This window comes from Pteropus vampyrus, unplaced genomic scaffold (assembly GCF_000151845.1).
Source record: "Pteropus vampyrus isolate Shadow unplaced genomic scaffold, Pvam_2.0 Scaffold73, whole genome shotgun sequence".
Taxonomy (NCBI): Eukaryota; Metazoa; Chordata; class Mammalia; order Chiroptera; family Pteropodidae; genus Pteropus; species Pteropus vampyrus.
The window spans coordinates 5,064,829-5,083,548 of NW_011888854.1; the positions used below are offsets into that span (position 1 = coordinate 5,064,829).

Sequence of the window (18,720 nt, forward strand, 5' to 3'; positions counted from 1 at the left end):
ACAAAGGCGGAAATACAAAGCTCCTTTAATCATATCAGGCCAGGTTCAGCCACAATGTTCACTGAAGAAATGCACATTAAAACGATAATTTTGCTTGGCAAGTTGGCAAGAATGTAAAAGATGGTTAACGTGCAGGGAACAGGAATCGGTATGTAGTGTTGGTGGGAACGTGAACTGGCAAAAGTGACTTTTAAAAGTGACATGGCAGCATCCAACACAACTCGAACTGTCCAGATCCTTCTGCAAATGCAGGTGCAGAAATTTGTCCTACAGAAAAGCTAGCACATGTGTAAACATACAGCAACATATGTGTTCTTGGCATTGGTCGGGCCCTTCACATCTTTAACATGTCAGAGTAGCCTCCTTCACTCTGGTTTCTCCGTTATGAGTTTCCCCCACTCTGTTTCACCCTTCATACTGCTGTCAGAACTATCTTCCTAAAAAGCGAATCCAATCCTGGCCCTGCCTGCTTAAAGACTTCTGTTTTATTGTCGCCTATAATGTTTTTACAATCTTTTCTTCGCCTTGTTTATCATCAATGATAAACTCTACCTCCGTCCTTCATGTTCCTATGTCCCAGCTGCACCAAACAACCGCCCCGGGAAACCAAACGCTCTGCCCGGGCTTCACCCCTCCTCGTCTGCTCCGCGTCCACTCGTCATGCTGAGGACAGAGCAAAGCCCAGGTGACCCCTTTTTCTTTGAAGATATTGGATTATTGATGAGGAGGTGGAAATTATCAAGTAAATAAATACATGTTTAAAATCAGATAATAAGTACTATACAGAAAATTAAAATAAGCCGATGCTATAATGAGTGGGTGGAAACCTGAGACTGGTAGACAGGACCCTGTGAGGAAATTAATCTTAAGATGAGATCTAATGACAAAAAACGATCCTGCCTTTTAAACAGAATAACTAGTGCAAAGATCCCAAGGCAAGAATATGCCTGCTTCATTTGAAGTAAAAGAAATAGTGTGCGAAGTGAAGGCAGTCGTGGCAGATTAGGCAATGTCTGTGTTAGGTAACGCCAGCCGCCCCAAACTCTGAAATTCCAAGGCCTAACACAGGAAAGGTTTATTTCTTGCTGGTATTGCATGTCTAAGGCAGTATGGCAGGAAGGCTCTGCTGGTAGCGGTTCTCCCATCTTGAACTTGTAGTTTTCCAAGCTCTCTGGAACAAGGAAAAAGCGGGGGGCGGGGGGGGTGGCGGTGGTGGAATTCTGAACGGTGGCTCTTAACTAAATCAGCTCTGAAGTGATACACGTCACTTCCTTTTCTCGTCACTGGCCAAGCTACTCGTGTGGACCCAATCTAACTGCGTAGGCATCTGGGAAATGTGTATGAAGCCCATGGATGTCTGCTGGACACTGCCTCTGCTGCAGACAGGAACCCTTGGTCTTGTATGGGTTATTAGCCTAGTTAAAGAGTATTAAGGGTGGACAAAGTCCAGTGGACAGTTTTGAAAGAAGTGACCTGATCAGATTTTTTTAAAAGTTCACTCTGGCTACTAAGGTGGAAAACGGAAGTGAGTAAACAGACCGAGGAAAGACTTAGAAGGCTATTGCAAGAGTTTTGTTAAGAGATGATCGCGGCTTAGACAGGGAAGAGGAAGATGGATTATTTGGGAGTCTTTTTTTTTTTAATAGATTATAGAAAGTGTCGATGGATTAGATGTGAAGTATTAAGGAAAAGAGAGGGATCAAGGATGATTCCAGGGCTAGTTTGTCCATGGCTCTTTCTTTCTAGGGGTGTCTTTTTCCAACTCCCCACCTGAAAACGTGTTCTTCCTTCCAGACCCACCTCAAATATCAGTTTTCTCTGTAAGGCGTTCTTAATTCCCCTGACAGATTGCGTCTTTCCTTTTCCCGCACTGCTGTTCCACTGTGCTCATTTCTCTTTTTGGCACTTACTGAATTGTAGTGTAACTTAATATGAACATCATTCACGTTCATCTCTTCTATACAACCCCGTGAGTGAGCTAACAGGTAGGTGTTTAATAACATTGTATTTAGTGAATGAATGAATGAATATACAATATGTAATATTTTCTTGTCCAAAACTATATATGTAAAATTCCACAGCACTTGAGCCCAAGTAATTCTCTTTAATCTCTAAAGCATTATTCTTGGCTATATATATGTAATGTTTGGCTGCCATAACTGCTTTTTTAAGTTTTTCTTTTTTTTTTCTTTTTTTAATTAACAGGATGAGAGGCAGCTGCAGGTACTGGCAGATTACAAAATGCATAATTACTAAAAGTAACTGAAGCATATTATAGTATAATTCAACAGAAAAAAAAAAAAAGCATCTGGCACATGCTATGTTAATTTGTTATAAGAGTTTCGAAGAAAGCAGATTCTGCAGCTGGCAGATCCATCATTTCCCAGAAATGAATAGTGCACCTTTTGTCATTCTCTCGTCTAATAGAGAATAGAGCCTTGTGTGGTTTACTCTTTAGTCATCACTGAAGGATTTCCTGCATTGAGGAAGTTTTCCTTTATGCTGTATCAATCAAAATATGCATGGTTCACCCTTATCTTAAATTGTGCCTCAACGATAACAGAATAATCTGAGCAGTTCTAGTCATTAGTTATAAAGCTTAAGATATTGGCCCAAATTTCAAACTCTTATTAGATGCCCCGAGGAACCATAACTTCTCTTAGTTTAGATGAAGTATTTGTGGCATTCTCAAAGAGATTAATGCATTGTAGGGAAAACTTTGTTCTTAGCCTCATAACCATCCCTTTTCAGTTATGCATGCCAGTGATACTGAGAACCGAAGAGCGTTTATGGTGGCAATTCTCTGAGCATGGGTTAGGATGTCCATTTCTATGACAGAGACACATGGAGGGGCTCATTGTCATTACAAAACAGCTTCTAATGCTGACCCTTTTGAAGTGATTTCCAACTCTCTTCTGAACATTCCCATAGGTACCTCAAACTCAGTGTACTGAAAACCCCATTACTTCAGGCCTCGCCCAAGCTTTTATTTCATCCTGTATTTCCCATCTCCATGAGTGATAATATCTACCCCGTTGCTCGAGGAAAACTCCAGGTGGCTGTCCTGAACTCCTTCTCCTCATACCCCTAAATCAAGTACTACTGATTCTGTCCCGCACCCCAACCATCTCTTGAATCTGTCCATTTCTCTCTGATCGTTCAGGCTGTCAGCAGTTGTTCACTCGGATTATGCAGTAACCTCTAATTTACTGCAGTCTTATTTCCTTATTATTTTCCCTGCTATAATCAGCAAGATTTTCGGATCCTCAAATCTAATCATGTCACTTTTCTTAAAATACTTCAGCACCTCCCCAGTGTATTGATGATAAAGTCTCAGTTTCCTGTGAAGACATATAAGATCCTTTGCAATCTGCATTTTCTGCTTCTTCCTCTCACCCCTACACACCTAGTCACTCTCTATGCCCCTTTCATACTAGATTTCTTTCAGTTTTTTAAATTTATTGTCCTCTCTTGTTCCCTGGCCTTCACACGTGAATTTGATCGCAACGCTTTTCTGCCCCTTCCCTGCTTTTGTCCATCTAACGTCCGTCTGTCTCCACATATCAGCTCTGCGGAGACAGCTGCAGTCTCCTAATCCCCCACGTGTTCCCAGAGCGCTGGGGACTCTTACAGCATTCACTACCCATGTGATAAGCCCAGCAGCTTTTCAATATTTCTCGTATTTCTAGAGTGAAACTATGACTGGATCTTACCTCCACAGGACCGGTTTCATGTATAGAACATAACAGGCACGCAGTTCAGGATTTACCGAACTGAATGAACTTTACAGTTCCTACAATCTTATCCTAAGATCAGCCCTTAAAATGAAATCTTGTGCAGAGATTCACCCACTACTTTGTAACTTTGAGTTCATTCTTCAGATCACTTCTAAAAATAAGCTTCCTATGATTTTTATAAATAAAACTTTGAATTTGTTGCTTTTCCTATCAGTAGTCTCCCAAATTTGTAGTACCACTTGATTGCTACTGTGAAAATGTAACTGCTGAATTGTCTAATGAGTTCTGATATGAAAGCAAGTAGGTGGTGATAACTTCGAAAAAGCAAGTCATAGGATATTAGAAATGTTAGTATTGAATAGACCAGTTAACTGCTTATGTGGAATTAACTAAAATTTTCCAAGACTAAAAACCACCTTGTGTGTGCCAGGCGCTATGCTACGCCTTGTGAATGTAACTCCCTTTTGAAGCTTTCATTCTAGTGGGGAGAGACAAATAATAAGATAAACCAACAAGTAAACAAGGTAATTTTAGGTGTCTTAAGTGGTCTAACGAAAACAGATGGGGCGATGTGGAAGACAATAGCTGAGACATGAGAACTGAAAGAGGTGGACATCTTTAAAGATGCCGTCAGAAAAGCCGACATTTCAACCGAGGCCAACTATACGAGAAGCCAGATGAGGAGTAGCGAGTACAAAGGCCCAGTGTTAGAAGCTGTAGATCCAAGCGGTTACAGTGGGGTGAGCGAGGGGAGAGAATGCCATGAGGCCAAGGAACGAGGCAGCGATCAGATCGCGACATCTGGTAGGCTATTTTAAATAAGACATGCTTACTTACTTTAAGGAAGATACTTAAGGAAGAGTATTTTAAGTTAAAATAAAGTCCGAGTACAGCAATGGGAAACCATCAGAGGATATTAAACATCCTTAGATCTTTAAAAGACCACTTTAGACCAGTTTTCCACATCGTATGGAAAATAGACTAGAGAACAGGCAAAAATGGAGTCAGAGAGACCAGAGGTCATGATCAGTTTTCCAGGCAATCGATGTAGTGGCTTAGGACAGAGTGCCACTGGTGGAGATGCAGAGAAGTGGGCAGTTACGTAACATATTAGGGAGGTAGGACAGGACTTACTGATAAATTAAACACGGCACAGGAAGAAAGGGAGGGAATCTAAGCTGGAGCCTGAGCTTTTGAGTGGAGCGCCTGAGAGGATGGCATTCACTGGGAGGGAGGAAGGTTGGGAAGGAAAGATAGTGCTCTTTAATGTCCCTGTAAGTCACGGACTGGATGCGGTCACTTGGGAACATGCAGATAGGGAGAGAGAGCACCTGTGACTATGACCAAGAGGGCTCTACTGTAGCCGAAGCTGGCCCGTCTGCTCTAGCCCGCGGTATTTTTAGTTAACTGAATGAGATTTGAAACCTTAGGGTGATTTTCCTTGCAATAGTCAGGTCTTTTGAAGGCATATGAAAGGTTTAGATCACAATACTGACCATTTTGTCACATACTTAGGATTAATTTTTTTTTCTGGAGAATCTTCATTTTGCCTTTTAGATCTTGATGTTATATGATGCCACAGATCTCTGATAATTGATTCGACTTAAGATGAGAGGCAGTGTGATTTAGTTGAGAGAACATTTTCGACTGAAAGACTGGTATGAACCCCACTTTTTCATTCAATCATTTTATGACATTAAGAACATTAAATAACTTCTCTGAGTCTTAATTCCTTTACTTGCATGATGAGAATAATAACTGCTTTGCAAACTTGAAGCGATAACCAGGAACAGCAGTAGAACACCCTGCTGATGGGCTTAGTCACCTGACGTCGACCAGACCTGTCTGTGCAGAGCACGCGGACCAGTGCCCAGGGCACTCTGCACCCCCTCCCACATGGGCTCTGCTCCAGTGTCGCTTCTGCCACCTGCTTTACGAGCGTCAGTGTGTTTGTTCCCAAACCAAGTTATACCAGTTGTACTTGTTCTGGAAATACATAATTAAGTAGAGCAGTGATGCGTAAGTACAGAAGGAGAAAGTTTTTCTTTTAAAACTTAGTTGCATATGTTGGAGAATTTGCTATTGAATTAGGTTTGGACAAGCAACTATAAAAGAATAGAGGGAATGCTGTAAAAATCTTGAATACTTCTGTATTCAGATTGCTTGCCAAGTGCCTTTAAATTCTGATACCACATTAATGTAGCCCAAAGTGGAAATAATTATAGAGGGTACGTTACAGATGTGGTTTGTGGGAAAAAAAAAGACATTCAACATTGAAATACTTCAATCGTTGTGCTCATACTTAAAAAAAAAAAAAAAATCTAAAAAAACTTTGTATATTCCAGGTGAAAAGCACAGACAAAATCCTTATTCTTCCTTAGGCCTCAGACCTCTAAAAATGTCTGAGGAAACCTATGGGCCCTCTTCCCAGAAAAGGTAAACAGACCCACAAGATGCTGCCCATAGCTTCACAGGGGTGGTGAGCACACCTGAAGTCCGTCCGTGGACCACAGGTGCAGAGCCCTTGCCGTAGGCTCCCACCCTTCACCTACTTGCATCTTGAATGGAAGAAGAGTTTGATGACTTATCAATCTTAATTATAATATTTTGTTTACTAAAACATTTCACAATTTCTTAATAGATACAGCATAAACTACTTTGTTTATAAATTGTTTCTTAAAATTTTACCTACACAGAAGGTAGTAAATCGATTATATTTTACAACTATATTCCTAAACTATATTTTGTAGGCATGACTAGGATATTTGGTTGCATACACATGCATTATACAAGTGAACTAAAAATATTTAAGACACTGATAGACTAAGCAATTCCCAATGATATAAAGGATTCTTCATTTTTCTATACTTAAAATTGGTGGGAGATAATTTTACCTTATACCTTATAATATATTATAAACTTTACATGCCAGAAGTTATAGCAAAATTGCACACAGTTTCATTTAAATTACTTAATTAGTGTAAAGTACTCTTTAAGTGCCACAGTGTCCGATGAGAACTGGAGATGCCATCTCTCGCTGTACCTGCTGGCAGGCCACTCTTGAATCACCCCTGATAGGTAGGAATGTTGCTGCTTTTAAAGATTTCTAATGGAGAGATTTTACTTGGCAAGTATTTCATCTACAACACCACTGTGACGTTTGTGGAAAGTCTCATTCAATGTTTTTCCCAAATCACTAATGATGTAGGGGACTCCCGATTATGTTCTCTAAGGAAGAGAAAATGTCTCACAGCCGATTCAGAGGAAGGCCCTCCTCCTCGGTCTTCCCTTCACCCCGCAGTGAAATATCCTGGCGGAGAAATGCCAGCTGCAGAGTGCTAACAGGCAGGCTCCAGGAAAGGCTTGGGGCACAGAGCTGGCAAAATCGGTTTTCTCTCCACCCTTTAATACCCTCTCAAATTTCATTCAGAAGTGAGATTGGAGGAAACACTTAACTGAAAAATAACCTTTTCTTAGCCATTTCAAATCCTTCGTAGAGAGAAGTGAAACAGAAGTAAATATAAATAATCTTTCTCTAAAATATGTTTTGTGGTAGATTCCTCAGTAAATGCTGAACAAATAAACTCAATTTTCTAACTGCTAGGTATTCTAGAGAAATTTAGCCATAAATAAGCACTTATTTATTGAATTTCTGTGTGTAAAGCACTGCGGTAGATACCGTGGAAACTGAAAACAATCCCCTTTTAAAAATTTTTTGATGTGCTTGGAGGAGTGTGTATACATATACATACGTATGTATACACACATATATAAACCACTAATTATCATTATACTACGGAAATGCTACATATCTTGTACATAAAAGAAGTATAGAACTTTGATGTGAGAAAAGAACCGTCTGGATTAAAATGAATGGGGGAGGGGCATGGAAAGAAATGGGACGAGGGTGGAATCTTAAAGAATGAGCAGGATTTTGATGGCAAATCTGAAAAAGGGGATGCAGAGAATGATAATCCATGAGGCCAACGGCGACACATGTATAGTCCATTTGCAAGACAGTGAGAGCCTAACTGCTACTGGAGGTCAGGCTGGAAAGATAAATTACACAAAGTGCTGGATGATTTTGAATGCCAATCTCAGGGATTTGGACTATTTTGTCCAATAGAAGACAGCTCTAGAAATTATCCTTCAAGAAGGCAAATTATTAACATGGCGATTTAGAGAAATGTGCTTAGCAATGTGCGACTTAGAAAGGGAAAACCCCTGCACTGATTGAGCACTTCTGTGTGCACTGTGATGGGTGCTTTGCAGATAGTTTTTTAACTTGACATTGAGAAGCCTGAGCAGTTGGCTGTTGCAATATATCTCAAAATTAAGTTAAAAGAACTTGAGTTGTGATGGCAACATTGAGTAGAAATGAACAAGAGATGCAAGAGACATTGCAAAGGCAGAATCTGTTTAGGGCAAACTAGATGTTGCACTTAAGAGTAAGTGAGAAGTAGAGTTGGCTTTAAGGTTTTTCACTTAGGCAGCGAGGGCAGAGATGTCAGGGTGACAGGGTGAGTAGGTTGGTGAGGCAACGTGAAAGTGCGACGTTCGGGATGTTCAGTTGGAATGTGGAACTGGACCTTTAGGAAATATGTCAAAAGTAAAGATATAACTTGTTCTATTTTCAGATAAATGGGTAGATACTTACATCCCAGCACGCCTAACATGCACACACAGCCCCTTTCACTGTTCACTTGGCAGTTGCCTGCCGTGCCGCAGGACTGGGAGAGGTTCTGAACTCACATTTTGGAACCGGAGGCCCAGTTTTTCAATCCTGACTCTATAACTGACAAGCCATGTGACCCTAGGCAAGTTACTTACCTTTGTTTTTGAATGTCTCTGTCTTTTAATTTTCTCATATGTAGAAACAGATCTCGTAGGGTTATTCTGAAAACTACATAAATTGACTTATATGAAGCACCTAGACCAGGTCCTGGCACATAGTAAGCACCATCATCATCGTCATCATCATCATCGTCATCATCATCATCTTTCCTGTTATTTGCCAAGCTCTGTTGAATACCAGAGTATAAGGAAACCAAGATGAATAAGTTGCTCACCGTCCAGTGGAGGTGACAAAGCTTGATACACAACAGAATAAATATTTACACAGTAAAAATTAAAGTTAGTAATTCGTATCTTTGTGATCTTAAATTTTCTGGAAAATTATAACTAATAGTATTTATTAGCAATTATTACTATCATTCAGGTAAATTGTCATGGGTAAATAAGTGAATTGTTTAGATATCAAATTATGCAGTAGATGTTTTCTGAAAAGGCTTTCTATAAACCAAATGTTGGCTAACTTTATAAATATGGTCCATCTATGTTGTCGCAAATAGCAGTATTTCATCTCTTCTTATGCTGAGTAATATTCCATTGTATATATGTGCCACAGCTTCTTCAGCCAATCATCTATTGTAGGACACTTCGGTTGTTTCCATGTCCTGGCCACCGTGACATACTGCTATGTATGCACGTCAGTGTGCAAATATCTTTTTGGACATAGGTTTTCAAGTCTTTGGGGTAAATACCCAGTAAAAGGATTGCTGGATCATATGGTAGATCAATGCTTAGTTTGTTGAGGAACCTCCGTACTGTTTTCCATAGTGGCTGTACCAATTTGCAGTCTCACCAGCTGTGTATGAGTGTTCCTGTTTTTCCACATCCTCTCCAGCATTTGTTATTACTTGTCCGGTCAATTGTAGCTATTCTGACAGGTGTGAGATGGTATCTCATTGTGGTTTTGATTTGCATTTCCCTAATAGCTAGCGATGTTGAGCATCTTTTCATATATTTGTTGGCAGTTTGTATGTCTTTAGGGAGAAGTGTCTGTTCATGTCCTCTGCCCATTTTTTGATTGGATTTTTTTTTGTTGTTATTGAGTCTTATGAGTTCTTTGTATACTTTAGGTATTATAGTAAGCAAAATAAGCCAGACAGAAAAAGTTGAAAATCACATGATATCACTTATTTGTGGGATATAAAAGCAACAGATGAACAGGACAAACAGAAACTCATGGACATGGACTATAGACTAGTGGTTACCAGAGGGTAGGGGATTGGGGAGGGGGGTAGAGGTAGAAAGGATAAAGGGGATCAAATATAGGAGCATAGGGGGAGGGCGAAGGGGATCAAATATATAGTAACTGAAGGAAACTGAACTTTGGGTGGTAAACACACAATAGAATATACAGATGTCAAATTATAAAGCACACCTGAAGATTATATAATTGTATTAACCAACATTACCCCAATAAACTTAATTTAAAAAGTAAATAAGTAATTAATTATGATCATCATTTCATCTTAATCTCAGTAGTATTCAAAGATGCTTTCTTATCAGCACTAATGTGCATAACTTTAATTACATTTGGCCTAGAGGTCTGACCACTTTGGTCATTTTGCTATTTTTTTGTTTTATTTTTTTGAGGAGCAGCAGGAATTTTAAGCTATGCAAGATACTTTAAAGTAGCACAGAAATTTATTCTACGTTATTATGACCACCAAAACGAAGCTTAGGTAAAACATTTGGGTTTGTCTGTCACTGAGTCGGTGATAAAGTTCCTCACCGTCAGTGACCTGCATCGACGAAGCTGCTGAGGTAGAATAAGCCATCGCCTCCTTGGTCTGTACGTTCTGCCATGGCAGCTACTCTGTGTTTGCCACCATAAACCTTGCACTTGGTAATGAGTGTCCAGTAAATATTTGTGGAATTGATTTGTGGATGATATTATTTTTTTGTTCTCCCCTATATATTTATAACAAATCGTTTCCTGATTTTAACAACTTTTCACTCAAATATAGGACACTTAAGAGACCAAGTTTTCAAACTGTATAGCTTCTTTGGAAAAAACTCAAAGCTGAAGTTACTTTGGAAGTCTTAGTCTGTTGATTTATTTAAGAAGCAGAAGTGAGCTCAAAGGATAAAAAACAATCTTGCATTAACTATTTTAATACTTAACAATTGATTCTATCTTTTTAAAGTTATTTTTAAGACTGCAGCATGTTTACTTCTAACCTGTGACTCTCGAAATTATCTTTGGTCAAAAATAATATAATGCATATGTGTTGAACAGGAAAAAAAGATAGTTCTATGCATAAGGTAATTCTAGCTAATACTGAATAAAAGGTATCCATGTATAAAATACAGCATATAGACAACCTAAACATAAATGCCAGCCCTGAATCTACCACACTAAAATGATGGCGAGATTAACATCACCTTAACTTTCCTAGAGTGAAGCTCATCTGAGAAGCACTGCAAACGAATCTTAAAAATGTATACTATAGCGAAGAATCGCAATAGCTTATGAGATTTGATAACAGCAAAAACACTATATCTGTTTAATATGAATATACTTTCATTTTAATGCCAAATATCTCAAGATAATAATATTGAAGCTGCTTTGGCACTTTTAATCTGTATATATGTGGGGGTTTGTTTTGTTTTGTTTTTTACTGTGATAAATTATAACATAAAATGTACGATTTTAACCATTTTTAAATTGTGATAAAACATACATAACATTAAATTTATCATTTTAACCATTTTTTTAGTGTGCAGTTCAATAGTGTTAAGTGTATTCACATCGTTGTATAAACATCTCCAGACTAGATGCACACTTTATAAAGAAATGGATGAGTCCTGTAAGATGTGGTCTATTAATAAGCAACTTTATTTTATATACGAGGTGATATTTTCAAAACATGAACATGTACCTCACTAATAAAGATTCTATTTTGTTAGGTTTTTAAACAGTCATATTAATGGCTTTTCTCTCTTTCAACTAATAGGAGTGAGCTGAGTCGACAAAAACTTCATAGCCAAGAGCTGCTTTCTCAGCTGGAAATGGCAAAGGAAAAGGTAGCTGAGGTAAGATAATGACCCTCCTGGGAAGCGCTCCGCTGCAGCTTGATGTGCATGTTACAGAGCTTTACCTGAGCCGAGTCCAGATTAATTCTCTGCTTGGAAATGACCACACAGATGCGAGTATTTCTTGTAGAAACCATTTATGATTCTAAAAGTCCATACGTAATGGACTGTGAATAAAAGCTTTGAAAGTCAGTGATTCATTCTGTGTAAATGACAAAAGGTAGAGCTATTATTTCAATTTTACCAGTATAACTTGTGCAGTGTCACAAAAAATGTGTTAGGATCCTCTTTATTGCTGTGCATGTCTAAGAGTATTTTTTTAACTCATTCCTTTTATTTTGTTTTTATCCATCACAAGAGACACGTAGAAAACACTTTGGCCAACTGGAACATATTAAAATACTCCTTTAAAATCTAAATATAGTAAGAATAAATCATTTTTTTCTTTGAAGTTTAAAAAAAAAGTAAACTACTTCTAGATTATGATTAGAGCATTCTAGAACGCTGGTTCTTCTTTTGATGTTCTAACTGTGAATACATTTGTTGGAATCTCATTAATAGGCTGTATGGATAGGCCGCTATCTCTTAGTGGCCTTCTATAAGAGACACAGTGAAATTATTACTCTTAAGTTTTGTAGCATTAGAAAACAATTAAACAAAACCCATTAACGTGCTCTTTGTTGTAGCTCCCACCTCCAAGAATCTGTCCTAAGGAAGTCATTTAAAATATGAAAAGATTTAAAGGAAAATAACAATAGTAATATTAGAAAATCAGAAGCAACCGCAATGATCAGTTGAAAAAGAATAGTTCACATATATTATGATTTACCTAATCCACAGCATAGAAAAATGTACGTTATATGTAGTCTGATCGTGACTATGAATATATTTATTATAGGTGATGGAATTTTCTCCCCAAGTTTTCTCTGCATTAATAATGTGCCTCTTAAATTTAAGACTACATATTTAAACAACTTTGTAAATTGAAAGAGCCAGTATAGTTCTTTCATAAAATTTAATTTTGCTTTTGGGCACAGTAAGAAGTATATTAAGCTCATTTTAACAGGATACTCTTACTTCAGTGTTTTATATTACTAGGCATGGCAGTCACTGTCATCTCGTAGGGTGAGAGAACTATATAGTTCTGCATAGAAAGTGTGTTCTTCTTGCTATTCCTAATTAGGCTTGTTGCTCTCTCAGTTCCAACAAGTGCCAGAAACACTGAATAACAATTCTAGTTGTACGAAACTTTTTTTCACGCAAGTAAGTATGGAGAGGGCTAATGCAGTTTTTTAATCGACAACTTATTCGAAGCTCTCTGCATGGCAGCCTGTTGCGACATTTATATTCATGATGCCTGTGTAGTTTCCTGAGGCTGCTCTTCTCTAACAGCATTACAGACTGGGTGGCTTAAGCGGCAGACATTTGTTGTCTCGCAGTCTTGGAGGTCAGTGGTCTTGGTCTTAAGTCGAGATGTCATGGGGGGAGGGGCAGCAATTCCATGCCTGCCTCTGAGCTTCTGGTAGCCTCAGGCACCCTTGCCTTGTAGACGGTGTTCTCTCTGTGTCTTCAAGATGCTTTCCACCTGAGGTCACATTTGTATGGACTAGGGGTTAGGACTTCAACATACTTTTTAGGGACCTAATTCAGCCAATAACAGTGCCTTAATAACTCTGTTGACTCTGATACCCTCTGGAGTATACAGATGTTTGAGGAAACATGTAGAAACAGAGTTCTTCCCCTTATAAGGAATAAGTTTAGCATAGAAATCATTCAAGACATGTCTAACGCTGAAACATCAGGATTTCTAGAATGAATATTTCCTGTTTCTTGACCTTCATGACAATGTCACCATTTTCCGAGCAACTTGCTCCAGCTCGGTGATTCTAAACACACTCTCAAAAAGCATCAGCACCACAGCATCGGCACTGCCTGGGAGCTTGTGGGAAGTGCGGGTTCTCAGAACCCATCACCCCAGCTCTGGTGGGAGGCCCGGCGGTCTGTCCTCATACTCCACATCCCACGTGGTCCAGCTCCTCAGGCTTAACATATCGCAATTTGGAAGTCTTGTTCTTAACTTCTGATTCCTTTGCTTTGGATTTAATTTACTCTTTTTTTGTTGACATGTAGGGAGGGAAATAATTTAGTCAGAATGTAATGCCAACTTTGAACTTTCAAGTTCATAACTTGAAAAAATATAAATTTGGAGACATATTATCTTTGCATTTTTTAAGATGTTCAGATTTTTCATTGATTATTCCCCAAAATGTCTCCGTGTTACATACAGATTTCTAACTTGTTTGTTTTATATTTCCCCTTAATAGAATGAAAAGCTCATTCTAGAGCATCAAGAAAAAGCCAACAGACTTCAGAGGCGTCTGAGTCAGGCAGAAGAGAGAGCTGCTTCAGCTTCCCAGCAGGTAGGGGCCCTCATGACCCCCCGGTGGTAAAGAGTGTGTGTGCATCAGCTAAGTTCCTCAGAAGTGCCCAGAGCACTGGTAGTGGTTTTTTACTTGATTAAACTATTTAAAATTAGCCTCTTTAATGAAAAAGTAAACTTTAAAAACAGAAATAAACATCAATCTTCTCTAATCAACTGCTAAATCTAGTACTATACTGTCCAAGATGATAGCCACTAGCCACCAGCAGCTTTTTAAATTAATTAAAATTAAAAATTGGAATGCTCAGTCACATGAGCAGATTTCAAGTGCTCAATAGCCATATGGCTGTCACAGCGGACAGCATCAGTGTGGAACAACTCTGTCACAAGGCATTCTGTTGGACAGCACTGCTTTAGAATTATGCTATGTCTGAAACACCGCAGTTATTCAGTGACAGATTTGGGAGTAGATAACATTGCTTTGAATGTACCATTTCAGATTGCACTAACTTTGTTTTTATTGTTTTTAAATGGAAAAATATTACTTGATGTGTAGGTTAACTTCATTTAATGCACATTTATAGATGACTGTATAAATCTAAAATATGACAAAGTTTTACAGTGCGAAATAGAGTTAGAAAATTTAGGCCATCAACGAGATCCTAAGCGGCAATTACTCATACATACGTAATAATGAAATGGGCCGTTTGTCCTAAAATAGGAGCAATAGTGGGAACAAAAGGAGACCAGTTTAGTGAATACAAAAATAGGCTGGGAACAGTCTAAATAGATAAGATAGATAGGCAGGTAATCAAAACAAACCAAATTAGTACATTATTAATTATATTGGGTTACAAAATCAAAATTAATATTATTCTTAGATATTACAACATTTTATATGTAGTAAAGCAACTCTGAATACTCACTGAATTCAGTTTCTGTTTGTGATATTTATAGATTTTTTTTTGAAATCTACTTCTAGTATGAATACAATGTAGCACTTAAACGAAATCCAATAATAATTCAGCCTTCTCCTCCCCTTTGAAAGTAATTGTCACTCTATCAGATAAGTTTAATTTCCTATGAAGTTATGAATTAATGGACTACTTACCTCGTCATTCAAGAGTCCATTCCTTCCTGTAGATCATACAGTGACAGGAGCGAGGTGAACTGGGCAGCACCTTGACTGTGTGTTTTGGAGTCAAGCAAATAGCCTGCTGCCATGAGGTGGCCACACGACTTTGGGCAACTTGAAATTCTCTAGGCTTTGGTTTCTCCGTATTTAGCATAGTCATTAAATGATACGTAGATACTTAGGTATATAAGAAATTAAATGTCTTATTTCACAATCCTTAAAGCTTCAAGTTTATCTTTTTTTTTTAAGGAATGTGATAAAGAAAGATGCCCACTTAAAATCAACTACGTTGAGTTTTACAGTAACAAGGGTACAGTTACAGAACGTTAGTTATATAAACCAGTCGTCATCCGTCATCCGGTTTAGTCTCTCACCTGACAGAATTCAGCCTTAGCAGTTCAACACTGTTTTCCTGTATCTAAACTCTCTAACGGCCAAGATTCCACCGTTCTCTCTTTGTGAGCTTTTTTTTTTCATGTTTTGTCAGTTACCATTTCACGAAGTTTTCCGTTCTGTTTTCATTTGAAGGTGACATTTATATTCATTCTCCCTATATACAAAAAGGAATTTATTCCCTGGAGTTGACATTTTTTTCCATTTTAAATGAATCCAAGTCATAAACTTTCTTTATGGAACATATATTCAGTTTTTAAAAATCTCGATCTTTGCCTTCTGTGTATTCTTTCTAATTTTCCCATTTTCCTCTAAAAAAAATGGAAACTGCCATTAGAAATAATACCCTGCTAAGGGCCTGATACTTACTGAAATGATGGAGTTGAGATTAGTATTGTCTCTACGATGCCATATTTAGCAGCGCAGCCCAGCGTCACGTCATTGGTCCCGCACACGCCCTGCATTGCACTGACTGAGTCATGCTGTAAATGTGTTCTCCTGATTTACTTTTCTATACGTGCTTCATCCATCTTTGGACTGCAGATATGTGTTCTAAGTGCATCACTCTATAAATGACTGAATGCCATATTGTGTTCTTTTGACAGTATGACATTCTTAAAAATCAGTGTGGTCTAGCCTTTCTCTGCAAGAACACAAAAACCTAGAAACTATGAAAAGAAATCAGTAAATGTGACCATGTAAATTTTCAAATTTCTGCGTTAAAAAAATGTCATAAACTCAATGCCAGACTGAGAAAAGTATTTGCAACAAAGATGACAAAAAGGCTAATATCCTAAACACAGAAAGAGTGTCTGAGTCACCAAAGACAGTGCTGTAGTACAGTAGACAAATGCATAAAGGATATTTACAGAAAAGACAGGACAGATGGCTTTTAAACGCTTTAAAAGATGGTCATTCTCACTCATAAGCAAATACAAATTTAAACTGTATTCACATATTTTTCACTTGTCAGGTCGTGAAGTTTGATACTACACTGTACTGGCACTTTCACACGCCGTTGATGTAAATGTGTATTGACATGACCTCTTTGGAGCCCAGTTGGGCAATATCTCTCAAAATTTGTAAATGTACATAACCTTTGACCCAGCAGTTCTAAGAATTTATTCTGCAGGTGGTGTACTTGCCCTGGGCAAGTCTGTACAAGGAAGCAGTAAAATACTCGTGGCAGCGCTGCCTAGAATTCTAAAAGAATAAAAATGACCTACACTCTCATCAACAGGAAACCAGCTCAATTGTAGAATATCTGTGCAGGGGAAAGTTTACAGCTGTTAAGAGGAATAAAGTGGATCTACTATGGAGCAATTTCTAATGTAGCACTTAGCTGAAAAGTCTGTATAGTACTTTATTATTTTGTAAATGAAAGGAGGGAGGAAATGTATGCATATATTCTCATTTAGAATATTTAAAGAAATATACTTAGAAACTGGAAATAGTGGTTGTTTCTGGAAAGAGGGCTATGGAATTAAAGACGGTGATGGGAAGGCTCCTTTATGCTCTATACTGTTAGGTTTTGGGTTTTTGTTGTTTTTTTGTACTGTTAGTTTTTCTACTAGGTGTATATTCCATTATTAATTTTAATCAATTCCAATTAATATTTAAATATTATTTTTTATTAGACTTTCCTTACTTTGATCTATCATCTTTTTCTTATCAGCCCCGCAATGTGCTGGCTTACGCTTGGATTGTGTTTTAGCCAGTTTTTAAACTTTTAACTAGATGTTCTTCATCCCTCTGTGAAATATGTTTTGGAATAATAAGTCTATCACTGAGCTATGGAATGTCATATTTGACACGCATATCTAGTGTGATGCATTTTAAAGTCTCAAAAGTAAAATATAAATGAACACAAAAAGCGATCTCTTACAAGAACCCTTCTAATAAGATTATTTTTAAAAAGTGTAAGTTGTGATGTATTGTACTTTGTATTCGTCTGAGATTTTTCCATAGAAAAAGTAACTACTTACTGATTGTTTATTTTAATTGCAGCTCAGTGCGATTACAGTGCAGAGAAGAAAAGCAGCCTCCATGATAAATCTGGAAAATATTTAAAAACACTCGTAGTTCACTCGCAGAACTTCAGAGCTGGAAAGCAGTGCATCGAAACAGTAAAACCCGCAGAGAATGGTTGAAGCTTGTGTCACTTTGCATGAGCATTCTCCATTCTGTGTTGAGGGTTATTGGAAAACAGAACAGTGACAGCTTCCTGTAAGTAAATATCCTATATTGAGCTTCGGTAGAGAATAAAGCCAGCTGAGAAGAATTCATTGCCTTCATCAGTGTGTCTATTTTTTAATTCCCCCTTTTTCCTCTGGAAGAGCATAATAATTTTCAAGCTATGATGATCATGAGAAAGATTTTAAGGAAATGCTAGAATTTTAATATTTCAGGTTCCAAGATTTGAGACTTTTATGTCTAATTGTTACTCATCATTTTTAAGGTTTCCAAGTGTCCATTTTATTATGAACCCATAAATGTAATAAATTGTGCACTTTCTAAAATGATGCTGTCATGTATTTTAATGTATAACTGTAGTGATTCGTTTTCAACTTAGATGATTTCCAGTATCCATCAAATACTGATATTCAAGAATTTGAAAGGTTTTGGGTTTTTCGTTTGGTTTGGTTTTGTCGCTGCTCATTGCGGTGCTAATCGAATGGATCCTAAGTTCTGAGAATGCGTGGGCGTTGACCTCTTGCCGTCCTGTCGACTTTCATAGGCCCATGTGGTTAGTCAGTCTCTGCTCCTGGCTCAAACTTGGTGAAGCTGCTTTCTGGTGATCAGAACAGATAGGTTTGCATCTGGGTGACAAGTTAGGAGACTGTCGCGGTAGTTCCAGATGAGAGGTAATGAATTGAGCTTGAGGTGACATGGAAACATTTGTGTGTAAATATTCAGCCAGCAGTCGGAAGTTCGGGACTGATGCTGACAAACTGGGACAGTCGTGGGGCCTTTGGCGTGGAGCTGAGAGCTGAAGCCTGGGGTGGAGGAGCTTGCCTTGGCCCTGTGCGAGGTGGCCAGCTCCCTCCTCCCCTGCATTTCTGTGCTGCCGCCCTGACGGTGCCTTCCTTAACGTCGTCAGCAGCCGATCCTTCCTCCCCGGGGCACAGGGCTCCGCTCGTACCCCGACACGCACACGCTCTCCACATCGCTCGTACCCCGACACGCACACG

At 38.4% G+C, this 18,720-nt stretch overlaps 1 protein-coding gene across 3 annotated transcripts in view; it reads left to right on the plus strand.

Annotated features, from left to right (window-relative positions):
* SCLT1 (sodium channel and clathrin linker 1) overlaps positions 1–17,810 on the plus strand; it is a 122,361-nt gene extending 104,551 nt beyond the window's left edge. For all 3 annotated transcript variants that reach the window (XM_011362102.2, XM_023531770.1, XM_011362101.2), the window contains 3 exons: positions 11,543–11,621; positions 13,946–14,041; positions 17,537–17,810. In XM_011362102.2, the coding sequence (XP_011360404.1) occupies positions 11,543–11,621; positions 13,946–14,041; positions 17,537–17,599 (238 nt within the window). In that variant the 3' untranslated portion in view covers positions 17,600–17,810. The remainder of the gene's footprint in view (positions 1–11,542; positions 11,622–13,945; positions 14,042–17,536) is intronic.
* The last annotated feature ends 910 nt before the right edge of the window (positions 17,811–18,720 follow it).